The sequence below is a fragment of the Hibiscus syriacus genome, unplaced genomic scaffold, assembly GCF_006381635.1.
Source record: "Hibiscus syriacus cultivar Baekdansim isolate YM2019G1 unplaced genomic scaffold, ASM638163v2 tig00110198_pilon, whole genome shotgun sequence".
NCBI classification, from domain to species: Eukaryota; Viridiplantae; Streptophyta; class Magnoliopsida; order Malvales; family Malvaceae; genus Hibiscus; species Hibiscus syriacus.
Genome location: NW_024062623.1, coordinates 441,608 through 459,330, shown reverse-complemented (window position 1 = coordinate 459,330; position 17,723 = coordinate 441,608). Strand labels below are relative to the sequence as shown.

General features: G+C 32.1%; 2 protein-coding genes and 1 pseudogene across 4 annotated transcripts; all 3 read left to right on the top strand.

The window, feature by feature from the left end:
* Positions 1 to 2,382: 2,382 nt before the first annotated feature.
* Positions 2,383 to 4,649, top strand: LOC120218498 (rRNA-processing protein fcf2-like). Of its 2 annotated transcripts, none has more exons than XM_039215411.1 (6): positions 2,383 to 2,449; positions 2,765 to 3,026; positions 3,108 to 3,168; positions 3,790 to 3,864; positions 3,971 to 4,086; positions 4,403 to 4,649. In XM_039215411.1, the coding sequence occupies exons 2-6, from the start codon at positions 2,773 to 2,775 to the stop codon at positions 4,509 to 4,511; spliced, it is 615 nt and encodes a 204-aa protein (XP_039071342.1). In that variant the 5' UTR covers positions 2,383 to 2,449; positions 2,765 to 2,772; the 3' UTR covers positions 4,512 to 4,649. The 2 variants fall into 2 exon arrangements, with proteins under 2 accessions (XP_039071342.1, XP_039071343.1); XM_039215412.1 differs by having other exon boundaries at positions 2,759 to 3,026.
* Positions 4,650 to 6,518: 1,869 nt separating this feature from the next.
* On the top strand, positions 6,519 to 9,939 carry LOC120218497 (novel plant SNARE 13-like). 2 transcript variants are annotated; one of them, XM_039215410.1, is made up of 11 exons: positions 6,519 to 6,857; positions 7,060 to 7,152; positions 7,245 to 7,338; positions 7,570 to 7,607; positions 7,821 to 7,918; positions 8,361 to 8,438; positions 8,528 to 8,586; positions 8,670 to 8,762; positions 8,848 to 8,922; positions 9,469 to 9,567; positions 9,807 to 9,939. In XM_039215410.1, exons 1-10 carry the CDS (start codon positions 6,778 to 6,780, stop codon positions 9,562 to 9,564), a joined length of 804 nt encoding a protein of 267 aa, XP_039071341.1. In that variant the 5' UTR covers positions 6,519 to 6,777; the 3' UTR covers positions 9,565 to 9,567; positions 9,807 to 9,939. The 2 variants fall into 2 exon arrangements, with proteins under 2 accessions (XP_039071341.1, XP_039071340.1); XM_039215409.1 differs by having other exon boundaries at positions 9,469 to 9,939.
* A 4,367-nt stretch (positions 9,940 to 14,306) lies between these two features.
* LOC120218496 lies at positions 14,307 to 17,148 on the top strand (annotated as a pseudogene).
* The last annotated feature ends 575 nt before the right edge of the window (positions 17,149 to 17,723 follow it).

The window sequence follows — 17,723 nt, the reverse complement described above, 5'->3', positions numbered from 1 at the left end:
GTTCAAACTATTTCTTCGGGACAAAGTGGTAGCAGAAGTGAGGAAGGAAAATATTAGTGCATGCAGATAATTTGGTCTTTCACATAAATCCTTCATTATTTCTCTACCTGAGCTGTGAATATGATCCAGCTGTGCTAATCTTGTTCCCTCCCTCTCTTCTTGAAGAGAAGATAAATGAATTTGTTCTAGACTCCATGTGCCAACAATTGTATTGATTTTGAATGCTTGAAGATTTTCTAAAGCTAAAAATTGTTTGTGGGAGTGCATTGAGAAAGGAGAAAAAAAAGTTACAAAGGTTATTTTATAGACTTCGTTTGACTGTTGAATCTTCTGAATAGAGTTTACCCAAGAGCATGCGGGGGAGATTCATAGTGTCATGTTTTTACGAATCAAACAATCTTAGTGATTAAGCGATTTGTTGTTATTGTTTGAGGTGCTAGATTCGAGTATTACGAATGCAGGGATATAAGTTTTTAAACAAATACTACTTTGTATTCATTTTAGATTTATTAAAAAAAACTAAAAACATTAAAAATGTATTTTTAAAATTTAGTTTTAGATAATTAATGATTTATCATGACTTGTAAGTCCTTCATTCATGTCATCATTGGATTGTCACGGTAATATTGTGTATTGTGTTTTGACATTAGCATTGTGAATCATTACGTCAACATCGTAATTGTCGATGTCACTTTCCATTGAACAAATTATCAAATTGATTTTTTTTGTTTAATGATCACATTGGATGTAAAAAATATTTAACTAAAGGTAAGTGTCTAAACTATACACTTTATTCACTTTAGGTCTTAAAGTATTTTTTGCTCTAATAATTTTGATTTTTTAAATAAAATTTTCAAAATTTTATAAATGTGACATGTCACGTTTTGAGTGTTTGAATAATTTTTCTAATGGTCGTGACGGACTAGAAATTAAAGCGATAATATAAAAAACATTAGACACTTACCTTGAGTGAAAATATTTTAAGCACCTAAAGTGAATAAAAAGTATAATTTGTGCACTTATTTCTTAATTAAGTCTAAAATAAGTTTAGGAACCATATTTTTTTCTTCAAAAATTTAAGGGACTCAAATATTATTAAGCCAAATACAAATAAATCAATTATAACATAAATTATGAATATATTTTATAAAAATATACTAATTCTGATATATTACAAAATATTTAAATATCATTGGGTGACTAAAGTTAAAGTCCTCACACTTATCGTTTTCTAATATGTATCTTCAACACAATCATATTCTTTTTAAATAAAATAATTTTTTGTTTAATTTAATTCTTACATGATTTTTATTTTTAAATTAATTTATTATTTTTAATTGAGTGAGAAAAGTATGTCATGGAAGTCATTAATAGACGCATACGATATCGATGAAACCGTCAATAATTATTGACGATTTTTATAATTCCTTTTTTCATCAAATATACAAATGGTTCCTCTACTATATTGATCTATTTTGTTGAGTCTTCTGATTATTAAAAATCATAAAATGATTTTCGATCATAGGAAGTTGTTTTGTTGAGTCAATCGATTATAAGAAGTTACAAAATGATCACTCAACTATTTATTAGGTTCAAAACTCATTATTTTTCGTTAAAAAAATTAAAAAAATCTAAACTGTACATTAACGTGTTGACTGAGATATGATAAAATCTAATCTCATAACAAATGATCTTCGATCATAGGAAGTTGCTTTATTGAGTCCATCGATTATAAGAAGTTACAAAATGGTCACCCAACTATTTATTATGTTCAAAACTCATTATTTTTCGTTAAAAATTTGAAAACAATATGAGCTGGACATTAACATGTTGACTGAGATATGATAAAATCTAATTGCATAACAAATGACTATCATATCTCAGTCAGCATGTTAACATCTAGCTCAAACAATCGTTAAAGTTTTTAACGAAAAAAGATGAGTTTAGAATATAATTAATAGTCGAGTTAACATTTTGTAACTTTTAATAGTCGAGTTAACATTTTGTAACTTTTAATAGTCGAGTTAACATTTTGTAACTTTTAATAGTCAAGTGACTCAACAAAGCAACTCTCAATAGTTTGGTGACTATTTTATAACTTTTAATAGTCGATAAACTTAAGAAAATAGTATTCTACAGTCGAAAGATCATTGGTATATTTCATCCATTTTTTTTCATCCTAACAAATAATGATTTTAATAAAATTATGTATGAAGAATCAAACACTATAAATAGTATCTTAATTCTTTAAATAATTTTTCTTCTATATCATTTTCTTAATTTATTTTTCACAATTGTTCATTAAATAAGCCTATTTTTATTCATATAAAATTATATAAAAAAAATTCTTGTAAAAATTTCCTTCAAATTTCCGAACCACTATCAACTCTCTTCACACATCCCGCCGCCAAAACAAGCCCTCTCTTCACAAAGGAGGAAATTAAACAAGGTAAACCCTAAATATAATTTGAAGATTGATTTATACTTGAGTCACGAGAGAGATTTTGAGTTATATAATCTCTGCATCTGCTTCACTCCGTTTTATTTGATTTTCTGTTTCATGTCCCACTGCCTGAATTTTCTTAAAAAGCTATCGGTTTAGCGGAAATAGCGGGCAGCTATCAGCCTATCACCACTATTTTCCGTTGCACTGTTATTTATTGGCCGGAATCCGCCGCTATCAGCGGTGGCGGACGGCGTTATTGAAACCCTGCAAACATTGCTTTGTTTCGTCAATTCTAATTTCTTCTACTTTTAGCCACAGCGATACAAATGCCAGAAAGCAAGGCGGTGATTGGTCTGAAATGGGAGCCCAAGCTTCCTGGTTTGACTTTTCCATCTACAAACTCCTCTATTTCTGGTTCTGGTTCTGGGACTGTTTCTAAATCCCAGAATGAACCCGAAAGCACTTCCCTTTGGAAACCTAACAACCAACTCGTCGATGGCCTCTTTGTACCACCTAATGATCCTTCAAAGGTTAATAAATTGCTCAGAACGCAAGTCAAAGACACCGCTGGCTCCGCCTGGTATTCTTCATGTTTCCCACCTTTTTCTTTATTAACTCCCCTTTCCTCGCCACATGTATCTCACAATTCTTACTTCAACAGGTTTGATATGCCTGCCCCAACCCTCACCCCGGAGTTGAAGAAAGATCTTCAATTACTCAAGGTGCGCTGCCCTGTGCATCCCCTTTTGTTTAATGCATTTTTGTCAATTGTATTTTTTGAGAATCTTCTTTTTATATGTTGCATCATATTCGATCATCATTGTCATATATTCAATTCATGTTTGAAACTAATGAGGATTAGGGTTTAAGGTTTAATGTAAAGATGATTGAGTTGATTTTTAGTTAGAATTTGACTTCACTACTATGTTTTTCTTAGTGGTTTATTGCTTTAGGAATTTTGTCAATCTATCTTTCTGAGAACGTGCTTTTTAGATGTATCATTATCGCTTGTTGGCATATCTTCAATTCATGTTTGAAACTATCGAGCCTATCAAGATAATTAATAAGATTCCACTTTTAATTTAACTTCACTAGAATGATTTTCCTAGGTGTTTATTGTTTTAGGAATTTTTGTCAACTATATCTTCTTCTTCTTTTCATATCTTCAATTCATGTTCGGAACTAGTGAGCCTATCAAGATAATTGTTTTAATTTTTTAGTTTGAATTTGACATCACTATAACGTTTTTTACCTAGGAGTTTATTTTTTGAAGATTTACATGTTCATACCTTCCCATGGACCCAATTCTTGACATTGGCTACTTGTGTTTGTTTGTGTTGCAGTTGAGGGGGGCCATTGATCCCAAGAGACATTATAAAAAGGATTCAAAATCCAAAGCACTGCCCAAGTACTTCCAGGCAAGTTCACTACCATAGTATAGTGCATATTTATTTTACTTTTTTATTTTTTTATGTTCATCCTAATTGGCTGATCTGAAATATTTCTCTCTTGACATGCAAGCAGGTTGGAACTGTGGTAGAATCCGTGACAGATTACTACTCAGGTAGAATGACAAAGAGTGAGAAGAAGGCAACCCTTGCAGATGAGCTGCTTTCTGATCCAGCTGTTAGGCAATACAGGTTAAATATTGTTTTGATAAGTTCAAGTCATTTATTTCCACTTAAATACGGTATAACGTTATATAATACCTAGTTCAATGATCAAATAAGAGTGTGGCCCAGAAAACTCTATCCGATTCCCCTGTTGCTGAAAGAAAAAAAATAACAATACACACTGTCAGTCTGTCACAACTCACAACTCATAATGGGTGAATTGCTAGTATGTGGGATAATCTGCAATCAGAAGGAGAATATCATCAATTTATTAATTTCATTATTCCTTTGGGCAATAATGCTTTTGCACACTGTTGATCATTGTCTGTCAAACTTCTTACAGGAAGCGTAAGGTTCGGGAGATTGAAGAACGTAATCGACCAACCGGTAATGAGAAATGGAAGATAAAAGGACGTCAGACGTACAAGCGGGCGAAGCAGCGAAGGCATTAACTTTTTCCATGCTATATGCTGTCTTGAAATTTTGACCCTATTACTAGAAGGGAATTTTATGTGCCAAATGTCCCAAGAAACAAGTTGAACGGTGGAGTTGTTTTAAGGTAATATCAATGGCTTTATTCAGGTTAAAAACTATGGTCCTCGTTGGGATATACCCCGTTATTAATTCTTGATTCTAGATATTTTAGCGTTTTGATTGATAGTGGTGAGCCTATTTAGACAAAAATGCCTAGGGGTTCTGAGGAATCTAGTTTACTAGTTACCAACAGTTTCTGCCATTAGAGAACAAGTGTTTGCAGTTTAGTATTGTTTTCTGTTTTGAACAATTTGATACAATTTTTATATTATCCAGACCCCTCTCCACTCGTAAATCGGAAGATATTAACCGTTTATGCATGTTCGTTCTTACGTCTTCTTGTGTATTGTGTCAAGGACAATACCAACCGAACTAAACTCAATCGGTAAATTTTCATTGGCTTTTTATTTGTTTTGGTTGGGTTATAACTGAAAATATGATGGAGTAATCTATTAGGCATGATTGTTGTTGGATGTTGAAGTCTATGACAGCACATTCCAACCAAAATTTGGCAGTCAGAATTATTATAGTTTATTATTCATAGGTATATTTATTGTATTTTCCAACCAGCTCAGACCTCCTTAGATTTGTCTTCCTGTTTTTGGAGTTGAATCCTGTCAATTTTTTAATTTCTTCACAGATGGTAATATGATATAATATACCTTTATCATTTTCTTACAATTTAACAAATATTATTATTATTTTTTAAATATGCAAAAAAATTTATCTGTTTATACGAAATATTGAAATGTATATGTTACGTCATTATATGTCAAATCAAATTGTATTATTTGATGAAACTAAATCGGTCATATATATATAAATACAGTACATAGACAATTTGGCATTTTGCATTGGAGTATTATTGATGATTTGTTTAACGGCAGCCAGTGGTCTCATAGGAAACAAAAGTTGGTGGGGTATTATGCCTACTATTCTATAATAACATTATTATTATTATTATTAGCAGCGTAGGTGTTTATTTATTACTTTTAATAATATATATATATATATATCTTGTTATACCCAGCTACTAATGTATTTATATTAAAAACATATATGCATATACCATAATGCGTATGCATTATATTGAACTTTCTTTTTATTTATTTGTAGTTACCTATTTTAATAATTAAATTTATTACACCTAAAGAAAATATTTTATATAAAATATAAGTTTAAGGGTGTTAAAAACTCTCAAACTTGTGAAAGATAAGAAGTAATTAAATTATGATTTTTTCATCTATTTAAGATCTTATACTTTAAATTTCATCAATTCATCCACTTGATTAGTATTGATGATTAAAGTCGATAATTTGTTATTAGTTGGTGTTAGTGTCAAATCATATTTTTAAAAATTATTATTTATTATTAAACTTTTAAAGTTATATTATAATTTTAATAAATTTTCTAAAAGCATATAGATTGCATGTGACAAAATCACAGTGTGTCTTGTGACAACAATATCAAAAAAAAAAAACTATTAAGGTTAAATAGTCAAATTGCTCAAATGATTTAATTGGTTCGATTTCTTTATTTAAAATTTTAATCTTTTGATTTGAGGATTCAATTAGATGTAAAAAAAGATTTAGAGCTTAATTCATTTTATTTTCAAAAGTTTAAGGACATCATTTATCCTTTTAGCCAAAAGTATATTTATAAGAAAATATTCAATAAGTACAAGTAATATATATATTATTTCATTAGTTTTATCTTTGAATATGTTTCCAGCATGCTCTTTCAAATCACTAGCAAATATATATATTTTTAAATTGATATTTGATTAACAAATAATACTAATGTATTTAAAGATTTAATACAATATAGTACATATAATAATAATAAAAATAGTAATAATAAAAGACACACAGAACGACAGCGATTCTCTGTCTTTCTCTCTCATCTGTTACCATTTCATTCCATTGCAGGCTTTGTTGCTTTGCTCCTAACTTTTGTTTTCTCCTTCTTTCTCTGTAACCCTTCAAATTTGAAATTCATTATCTTTCGGAATTTTTCTTTCCCTTTCTATTTCTAGTTTATTTTTGGGGAAAAAAAAGGAAGGAAAAAAATCTCTGTCTGAGAGTAGTGGTTAGGGTTGTTCTTTGGAATTTTGTACTGTTGGGATTTGAATGAGGAGAACATATATACTTTTGGGAAACCGAAATTGAAGAATCGGCTGACTTCATGGCCACCACGGAGTTGCAGATGAGTCCTCAGTTGGAGCAGATCCATGGCGAAATCCGCGATCTTTTCCGTGCTCTGTCGTATGTCCTCTTCGACTTGTTTACTACTCAAATGATTTAGGCTTGTGTTGTAATCTGCAATCACAACTCTTTTCTTAACATACAAGTTTTTTTACTTCAGTATTCTTGTTTGGACTAGGTTTCAACTTTGTTGTTTTGAGTTGTCCTTCAAACTTCTAAATCTGATAACTGTTTTTTTTAACTATGATGCAATGCTTTTCAGAAATGGGTTTCAAAGGCTCGATAAGATGAAAGATTCAAATAGGCAAAGCAAACAGCTGGAAGAGCTTACTGGCAAGATGAGGGAATGTAAAAGGTATGCCGTATTTTAGTATGTGAGATATTTGATTTCTTCTCATTTTTACCTTTTTTTTATTTCAATTCCTAACTTCGATGAATTGTTTGCAGATTAATCAAGGAGTTTGATCGTGAAATTAAAGATGATGAAAGGAAAAATCCTGCTGAAGTGAACAAGCAACTCAATGATGAGAAGCAGTCAATGGTAAGTTCGTTTTTGAACCTCAAATTTCCTTGCTATTGGCATAAAAAGCGTACACATGATTGAGTGTTCTAGTATCCTGGGAACAATCAAATGTTTGTTACATTGTAAGAGGGTTTAATTGACGAAATGAAATCTCCCTTGGTGGAGGGAGATAAATGGGTAGTCATATTGGTTTATTCTGGAATTATATCCACTAATATGCTTTTTAATCTTTGTGTTTTCCTTTTGCAGATAAAAGAACTGAATTCGTATGTAGCATTGAGGAAAACGTAAGTTTGCCTATTGTAAAGGGAACAGTGGGGATTTTAGTTTTTACAGTATGTCAGTTGAGTTGTGAAGTTTGGGGTTTAGCCAAGTCTGAAACTTGGCCTTCCTAATGTAGGTTGCAACCAATTTTTGAGTAGTATAATTCAGCCCATAATATCCAATGAGCCTGCCCTTTTTTCCCTGTAGTTTTCATGTCTTTATGTGTGTAACTGCAGATACATGAATACCCTTGGTAACAAGAAAATTGAACTCTTTGATATGGGAGCTGGAGTCAGTGAACCTACAGCCGATGAAAATGTTAAAGTGGCGTCATGTAAGATCATACGTTTTTTTAAATCTCTATTGTGTTTTGATTTATTTAGAACATGTATTTGGGATCAAAGACAAGAGTTATGAAAACAGTGGGTATGTTTTTATTGGTTTTTCTTTTAATTTGATATGTGTAAATACATTCTAATACCCCAGAATCTCGTATCAAATATGATTTTAGTGATTTCGTTGATTTTGGATTTTTTCATGCTATATGCATTTTTATTCAAATATTGCGTAGAGACTGGGGTGTGAAGTCTTCTTAGAATGTTTGAAAGTTTGGAAACAAGGCTACTAAGAATTCACAGCTTTGGATGCCACAGGAAACTCAGTCGAATCCATGATCTTGACTGAAAATTATGAACTCATAACAAAAGAATCTCAGAATAGAAGTTACCTGTTTTTTAACCCTAAACCATCTTACTACAGCTTGACTTTCTCCGCAGCAATGTCAAACCAAGAGCTTGTTGATCATGGGATGAAGACAATGGATGAGACTGATCAGGCCATTGAACGCACAAAAAGGTAAAACAGAAACAGCTTTTTGTTCCCTAGTGCGGCCCTCAGCTTAGTTGTTGCCATCTTTTTCTCTTTTCTTAATTTTTAGATTCACAGGTTGTTGAACAAACAATTGAAGTGGGAACACAAACTGCCACTACTCTAAAAGGCCAAGTAAGTCAGATTAACCGGTCTTTTATTATTATTTTTCTTTAAGCTGTTGTGTTGCATGCATATACTGATAGAAAGTTATGCAGACTGATCAAATGGGCCGTATTGTAAATGAGCTGGATACTATCCAGTTTTCTATTAAGAAGGCATCACAGCTGGTAAAGGAGATCGGTAGGCAGGTTAGTTGTTTTTATCACTCTAGATGCAACCTTGGTTCAATTTGACTATTTTTTCTATGCCATTTTAAATTTCTTCTTCCCGCAGGTGGCCACTGATAAATGCATCATGCTATTTCTTTTTCTTATCGTATGTGGTGTTATAGCCATCATAGTTGTGAAGGTATTCTTTTTCCTTATTGATTTCATTTTGGTAGCCTGTTAAACTTTCTGACTTATTACAGTGGAAAAGTGAGTTATGTTTTGGTGTATATTTTTAAAATTAAGTTTCTGTAAAGAAAATTTGAGAGGACTTGGCCACCAGGGTCGTTTTCCCTAAACATGTTGAACTGCTCTATCATATTGTTTCCGATATTATGACAAGATGGAAATGTTGAGTGTGACAAATGTTTATCACTACTAGTTACGATTAAATACTTGCAGCAAACAAGCCACTTAGTAATTGTGTTCTTTTAAGTACATTAAGGCTTGTTAAGCATTGTTGCAATTGAAAGTGCTTTTGAGAAGTACCTAGCAATCATTCTCGTGATTCGACTCCAATACCGCTTTAAATGAAGTGATTTAGATGAAAAAAGGTCTTTGCTTACCATTGCTTTTGCTGTCGAAAAGTTTACACACCCTTAGAGATAGATTCAGATGCGTTATTAACAATGATTGGCTTTGTACTGTGCAAAATTCCCGTTTTCTGATTGCAATGTGGAAATTTCAGATTGTGAATCCGAACAACAAGGATATCAGAGACATTCCAGGATTGGCGCCTCCAGCACCTTCAAGGAGATTGTTATACCTAAGGGACCCGCAGTAAAAGGTGATCATTTCCGATAAGTGAGTGGTTGGTTCTGCTTATGCTTTGAATACATTAGAGTGGGGAGTATCGGAAAGTTTGTGTGAGGGGTCTAATGTTTTTTTCACGTTTGTATTTTATATAATCGATTCTTGGCTGAGATGTGCATATCCGGTTGTTGGTGATGTTTGTTGTCTTGTGTAAATTTGGTGGGAGGGGCTGTTGAATCATTTGAAAGATTTAACTTTGAAGATTGCTTGTAGGGCCAGAAATTAAGAAGCCATCTCTGAAGTGAATTCCACATAATTGTTCGTGTCTTTGGAAGAGAGATATTGTTCAAGTGTTGTATCTTAACATTTTTAAGTGACGTGACACGTTCATCCGATCCGCATTCAACCATACCCTTTAAATGTAATAATTTAAACTAAACCATTATGGATCGAAGTAATATGCCACATCAGTCAAACATATGCTTGCATTAGCTGATGATTCTTAAACACAGGTTAGAGTTTATTAAAGTATTTTATCCTCGGAACTTTTTTTTTTAAAATATTATACTAATTTTAGTTCTAGATTTGATTTATTAAATATTATAAATCTTGCTTACACGTGAAAATGAATGTGAAAAAAATGTATATCATATACAGTTAGAGTCACTTAAATTATAATCAATCATTATCATAACATTGTAAATGATTACATTTAAATTTTAAAAAATATATTTAGTTCGACTATAATTCTATAAATTCAACTTGAAATTTTTTAAATAAAGTTTGAATGATAAAACGATATTCATAAGCTTAATTAACTCGAATTCTTTCGCTATACTTGATCAAGTACCCACCCTAATATTAGATTCCTCCTTAATTAATATTTCAGACCCTCAATTTTATTAAATCATTGACTACCATCCTTATGAAGTCTTTAAATAAATCAAGTGTTCCGGTCTGCAAGCAAGTAGCTAAGGTAGGTCGAATGCCAACTTGATCATCTAAAACTCCTTGAATCTTTCAACGCTAATAAAGATTATGAATCTCCCCCCATTTAACACACTTGTTTTAAAACTAATAAAAAATGTTGTTTTTGTTGTTGTTTTAACGCTTAAGCAAGTCTCGAGTTCGAGTCTTTGTATATGTAGAAAATTATAGTTGGGAGACTCGCCCACCAAAACCAGGAGTGCGACCCAAGTCGGACCTTGAGAACCGGGAGGTCAACAAAAAAAATTATGTGCCCTCTAGAGTTTCCTTGACTTGTTGTTGCCTTCATGTGGACAATTTGTAATTTTTTTTATAAAGAAAAAGGGTATTTTCTGTGTTTAAATTCTGAATTAATATCAATTAATGATTTGATAAAATATTTTTTTCATTCTACTCGTGATCTGATGAGTTTCACATTGTAATATAATGTACACTAATTTTCTCTATTTATAATGTCACTAATCAGTTTAAGTAATTACTATTGTTATATATTTCAATCAAAATGATGGTATTATTTTTTTTTCTTGAAAACAACCCATATTCATTAGGATAATGTGTGTTGGAAGGGTTGCTAGAAAGAAAAAAATATATATAATGTTCACATTTTAACTAAAAATAGGTAACCGTAAATTATTTAGACTAAAGTAATGATATTATAAAATTAAAATAATTAAAATATATCAAATTAAAGTACATTTACTAAATTAAAAATTTGATCATAGTTGAAGGACAAAAACATAATTTGACCATATAAATCTTAACATGATAATCAGTGTTTCTTCATCTTCGCTGGAATCCTCTCACTCTCTCAGAGCTCAGCAATGAATACTCATTTTCCTTTCGCTTTTAGACTTGGATAAAGTATACAATCGATCATTAAACTATGTTAAATAATCTTTTTGGTTATTAAAATTTTAAAAATTATAAAATAATAACTAAATTTATCAAATGGTTAAAAATAATTATTATAAGTTAAAAATAATAATATAATTTAATAAGTTTAAAAAATATTTTATAACATTCAATAAGTTTAATAATAATTTTATAAATTTTAAAGTTTGAATGATTAAAGGTATTTTAAAATAATATAATAATTATTTTATCCTTCAAATTTTTGTAAGGTGGAAATGGCACACATGTGAATTCAAAATATGAAAATGGATATGTATAGAATAATCGGTTCAATTACCAACAAAAATATTCTGACTTCTTAATTTTCGAAAATGATATAATTAGATTCTAATAAATTAAAATAGAAAAAAAAGGTTAAATAATCTATCTCTTTAATAATACAATATTTTGAAGAAAAAAAAATAACCCATATTGAATCGACCAAATTATTAATTTACTATTCGATTAAACTATTCGAGCCACTAGTATTATGACGATTGAACTCATGTTTTGACCCAATTTTAATTTTAAATGATTTACATTTTTTTTAAAATTTTATCTTACTAATTCAACTGATTAAGCCATCGTTTAACCTGACCTTTTATTTGGTTTTCACAAGTAAGACAGATTGAATATTTTATGTTGAGGGTATAAATTTTGAAAATTTTTAAAAAAATATAAATTTATAAAATTTTAAGAGGACGAAAATAGAATTTTAATAAAAAATACATAAAAAATAAAATACATGATAATTTTAAAATTTCATAAAAAAACGACTATCTCATCTGTCCATCGAATCTATGATTTTTACTCGAAATGAATGTTTGTGCAAACTTTGTAAACCTCAAACCCTCTTTTCCCTACTTGCTATCTTTGTGTTTGTGGTGATTATGCTTGATTCATCAATCATACATACACACATACCATCGCCCATTTTATATATGCCATGAATATGAATATAGTCCCTCGACGGCGGTTGTGATGCCAACAGTCAAGGATGGATCGAGAAAGACAGTTGAGAATAATAATAAATTCAGAAATATTTTTAAATATGTACATATATATTAATAATATAAAAATTTAAATTGATTTGACACAAATAAAATTTTAGGGTGTGTATCAGCAGTAAAATAAGAAATTAATCAAAGAAAATTCAGATTTTAGGTAGGTATGTATGTGATCACTCTCATCAAGTTGTGGCTCAGCCATTGGGTGGGAGATTCGTGTTATGAAAATTTTAAGTTTGAATTTAAATAAAAGTTCCAGCAACTTCATTCAACGAATTTTTTTATAAATTGGACTCGATTTGACTCAAAAAAATTTAAATTCAATTCGTGTTATAAAGCATGACTCAAATAACTAAAATAACTCAATCTTTAGTAATTAATGGATTGATTTTTTAAGTTTAAATCGAGTCTCTAAACTCTGCATAATATATGTATATTGCATATGAAAATATACGAATATATATATGTTTATATCGTATCCAGATATAAATAGTACCAAAACATTATAATTATTTAAAGTTAAAATTAAACAAAAACTTGAAAAACTCAATTCTACTCATATTTCATAAACTCGACTCAATTAACAAAATTAAATAAAGTTTAAGTTACAAAATAGAACTCATTAACTTAATTAACTCATATTTTTTTACTTAATTCAACTCAACTCAATGAAATATTTATTTTTAAATAATATAATAGAGTATCACGTGATCGCGTCATGTTGTCATTTAACACGATTAATTTTAAAAGATAGAGTAGAACACCAAAAATATATATATATATATATATATATATATATATATATATATATATATATTAAAATCTCGTTATAAAGTTAAAAATATAAACATTATATTAAGATTATATTAAGAAAACATGAGGCATTCGTGACATTAATCCAATCTTAAATTAGTTTAATCATTTTGAAGCTAAAGCAAAGGTTTAGGTCAATCAAAAGCCTAGTGGTATTGGCGTCCAGTCTGTTTCTTTGACTATTGCATGCAAATCTAATACATAAAAGTTTCACCTTTACTTCAAAAACACTGTAAAATTAACATCTTCAAACCACAAAATATCAAGGATTTAAATATATGGTCATAAGGAAAAAGCATCAAGTTTCTCTTTCCCTCTCCCTCTCCCTCTCCCTCTCTCTCTCTCTCTTTTTAGTTAACCAATGAATTTTTTATGTAAAAGGTACCACCTTGAATAACTAAATTTACATAAAGAACAATGAAAAATGATATTTTTTTTAAAAAAAAAACCCCACAAGTCTTTTTTTAAAAAAGAAAAATTGTAAGAGTTTATTCTGGGAGAAGTTTTAGATTTATATGTGGCTCAATTTAGATATTCTTTTCCAGTGTTTTGTGACAATGAAAAAGGGAAAGTGAAGAAACAGCAAAGAAGAAAAAGGCTTCCAGTTGTTTTGTTGTGTAAGTTGCTTCCATTTCACTGTTAATGCAAGCATGTCTTTCCTCATCACCTACCTCTGACAACTCCACATCTTCTTCTTCCTACAACCAAGTCAATATTACCCATTTCTCACATAGAAACCCTACAAAAATCCCTTCTTTTCTGTTAGTTCATCACCCCTTTCTCTCCTCTCAATATTCTTTCCTCTGGGTTTTACCCCTTTCATCTTTATAAACACCCACACCCCAAAATTCTGCTCCTTTTCATTTTTTAGATTGATTTTTGTCAAATATTGCCTGAATTTGTTATCTTTTTTTGTCTGTTCGAAAACATGATATCCGGTTTCGGTGTTATGTGTGATGATTTGTCAAATGCAGGCTGTGTGTTGGAAATGTGATGGTTTGTTTATTTTGTATTAAGGTTTGTTGGTAGTCGGTGGACTTTGATTTAAAGCAAAACCCTTTGCTTTCCTTCTATCTTATTTTCTGGAAATTTGATTGTGGTTCAAGATCTGTTTTCTTAGCACTTTCTTTCTCATTTATCTTCCTATTTTTGCTTTCATTCTGCATTTTTTTACTGTGAAAATGATTTGGTTGGTATATTGAATAAACGCAAAACATGTTTGATTATTAGATGTAGGTTGTGGCTTTTAAGTTGTTTTAGTTGAACATGTTTCAGGCATCTTGGTGTTGGGTGAAGAATGGCCTCTGATCTGAACAAAACACTGTCAAAAGTGTACATCGGTCTGCAATTGTGGGTTCTTATTGTAATTGGCTTAGGAGTGGTGTTTTTAGTTATCCTTAGCATATCCCTATGGCTTAGTTTTCGGAAGAAGTCCAAAAGGGCAAATGTCATGCTTCCTCTAAGCCAAGCGCCTTGCATGTCGGAGGAAATTAAAGAGATAAGAGTTGATCAAGCTTCGGCAAATAATGGTGGTCTGAATACCGTTGATGAGAAATTCAGTGACAGAGATTCGGAGAAGGTTTTGTTTAATGTCGATAATGGAAATGATAGCTGCCAGTCGGGTTCTTTTAATCATATGGAGGACGATGTTAAAGGGTCTCAACAAGGAGAAGAGGGAGGCACTGGGCGGTATCTGCATACAAACGTTCTTCACATCCGTTGACTGCTCCTTCACCGTTGTCTGGCCTGCCTGAAAATTCAGGTATAGGATGGGGTCATTGGTTCACTCTGAGAGACCTACACCTTGCAACTAACCGTTTTTCAAAGGATAATATTATCGGTGATGGTGGATATGGAGTAGTTTATAGAGGCAATCTGATTAACGGGACCCCTGTAGCTGTCAAAAAACTTCTTAACAATACGTATGTTGCAGCGAAGCTTATTTATTTGGAAGAATAATCCTTTTGTTCGTGTTATGCTGTCCTTAGGTTGTTAGAGTTGACTGATAATGATTCTATGTTTTCTTTAGAGGACAAGCTGACAAGGATTTCCGGGTGGAAGTTGAAGCAATTGGTCATGTGCGGCATAAAAATCTAGTTCGACTTCTTGGCTACTGCATTGAGGGCACGCAAAGGTACTGTGTTATTGTTATTTTAATACGTGGAATAGAAAGAGCAGAGATATTTACTGTTTTTTTGTAAATGTTCTGTTATAACATCCAGGTTGTTGGTTTATGAATATGTCAATAACGGCAATTTAGAGCAATGGCTCCGAGGAGATATGTCTCACAAGGGATATCTCACCTGGGAGGCTCGTATAAAGATTCTTCTTGGCACTGCCAAGGCGTAAGTCTTCCTTTTACTAAAATCTCGGTTGGTAATGCTTACCTTGGTTTTAACCTTAATTGTTATCCAAACTGAATGTTGCAGACTGGCATATCTTCATGAGGCTATCGAACCAAAAGTCGTGCATAGAGACATAAAATCAAGTAATATACTGATCGATGACAACTTTGATGCGAAGATATCTGATTTTGGTCTGGCCAAATTGCTAGGTGATGGGAAAAGTTATATCACAACAAGGGTTATGGGTACCTTTGGGTGAGAATAATGCCCTTCCTTTACGACAACTGTTACTAGATCATTCATTCTCCATTTTTGTTTTAGCATTGTTTTTCACTTTTTTTTTTGTTTTTACTCCGAGTAAGAAGCTATATCATTCGAGAAGCTAAAGGAAGTCTTCGATTAATGTCATCTTTGTCTCTTGTTTGCATGGTCTTACAGTTATGTTGCCCCAGAATATGCTAACTCAGGCCTCCTGAATGAGAAGAGTGATGTTTATAGCTTTGGTGTTGTGATCTTAGAAGCAATTACCGGAAGATACCCAGTAGATTATGGTCGCCCTCAGCCTGAGGTACTTAATGACACTTCTTTATCAGCGTAGGCTTCAAAAATTGTTGGTATGGTGTTTTTTTTACATGACCAATTGTACTGTAAAATCTCAGGTAAATATGGTTGAGTGGTTAAAGATGATGGTTCAACTCAGATGTTCAGAGGAAGTAGTTGACCCTAACATTGAGACTAAACCATCAACTAGTGCTCTTAAACGGGCCCTTTTGACTGCTTTGAGATGTGTTGATCCTGATGCCGAAAAAAGACCAAAGATGAGTCAGGTTGCTCGCATGCTTGAAGCGGAGGAGTATCCTATTCCTCGAGAGGTTTGATTCTGATACTTTAATCAGTTCATCGAAATTGCTTAGCGCTGTCACTTAGCTGTATACCGAAGCAAATTGTGGAAGTTGCATTTTTAGTACCCGGCTAGTTTGCTTTTAGATAAATCAGTCTTATAGGAAAATGTCTAGTTTGCAGTTGTAACTAAAGCTTGACTTTTTCCTGATACGAATCATGGACGAAAATTTCAGGATAGAAGACGCAGAAGGAATCAATCAGTTAATTCGGATACTGATAACAGGAAAAACTCTGATGCCAATCGGAGTGATGATCCAGATTCGAGGTTGGAGAGCAGAATGCACGATCACCCCTTGACTCAGGGAGAAAATGGGTTTTAGAAGCCGAGTACAAGGGAAACCACCACCGCTACATTTGTTTCTATTCCGATGCCTTCAGATGGCACTATAGTTGAGATTTCCAGCACTTGTAGGAAACTGAGGGATTTTTCTTTCTTTTGTGGAGCTTTGAATTACCTATCATCTTCTAGATTGTAGAGAAGATTAGTTTGTGTCTTAAAAGGTCATTGCCACTGGATTTTCTGTACAGGTCTATATGGATTCTACATAATTTTGCCCCCGTTATTAGGATTAGGTGTTTTCGTTCGAAATTATGAATTGTTGTTACTTGGATGAAGAAAAATGAAAAGCAATGTGTAATGTATACTGCCCTGAGATGGCAATAATTGAAGCCGAAAATTACAACCATGTTGGACTGACATCATCTGCAAATGATGAGTCGAAAAGGCTTAGCTGATGTTTGTAGTGAATCTGTCGGCTTTTGATCCTTGGGTGAATAGCTTAAGGGGCAGGTAATGTCGATTTTGGCATTGTAATCGGCAAAAATAAAGTGCGCCCAGCACGACGACGTCGGGTGGCATCAGCATCTTACACATGGTTTCAGCTCAAATGATAGCGACACCACAGTTTCCAAACTTGTCCAGTCTGCAACACTTCACAATCTTATTCTTTGGGATGAAAGGAAGATCCAATGTAAAAATGCAGACGGGCAATATGTTAAAACCACTTTTTGGCCTGCACTTATGAATTACTATGAAATTCCCTATAGATTCAGACTTCAACTATTCTTGACGCCGTAGATCGTCTTTCATCATAAACTTGCCTTTCACGGTGGGCGCGGGAAGTTGGGGGCAACTCGTGTTCAAAAGAGGCTGAGGAGCTTTCACTATAATGCTCATACTAGGTTGAAGATTGGCTTCATATTGAACGCACAACGCAGCGACAACAGCCGACTGTTGTCGGCAA

Excerpts from the sequence above, each read along its gene's own strand:
- LOC120218498 (XM_039215411.1), top strand. The coding sequence starts at position 2,773 with ATGCCAGAAAGCAAGGCGGTGATTGGTCTGAAATGGGAGCCCAAGCTT. Across the intron at positions 3,169-3,789 it reads AAGATCTTCAATTACTCAAG|TTGAGGGGGGCCATTGATCC; the intron begins GTGCGCTGCCCT and ends TTTGTGTTGCAG. Across the intron at positions 3,865-3,970 it reads CACTGCCCAAGTACTTCCAG|GTTGGAACTGTGGTAGAATC; the intron begins GCAAGTTCACTA and ends ACATGCAAGCAG.
- LOC120218497 (XM_039215410.1), top strand. The coding sequence starts at position 6,778 with ATGGCCACCACGGAGTTGCAGATGAGTCCTCAGTTGGAGCAGATCCAT. Across the intron at positions 7,608-7,820 it reads TATGTAGCATTGAGGAAAAC|ATACATGAATACCCTTGGTA; the intron begins GTAAGTTTGCCT and ends GTGTAACTGCAG. Across the intron at positions 8,587-8,669 it reads CCACTACTCTAAAAGGCCAA|ACTGATCAAATGGGCCGTAT; the intron begins GTAAGTCAGATT and ends AAAGTTATGCAG.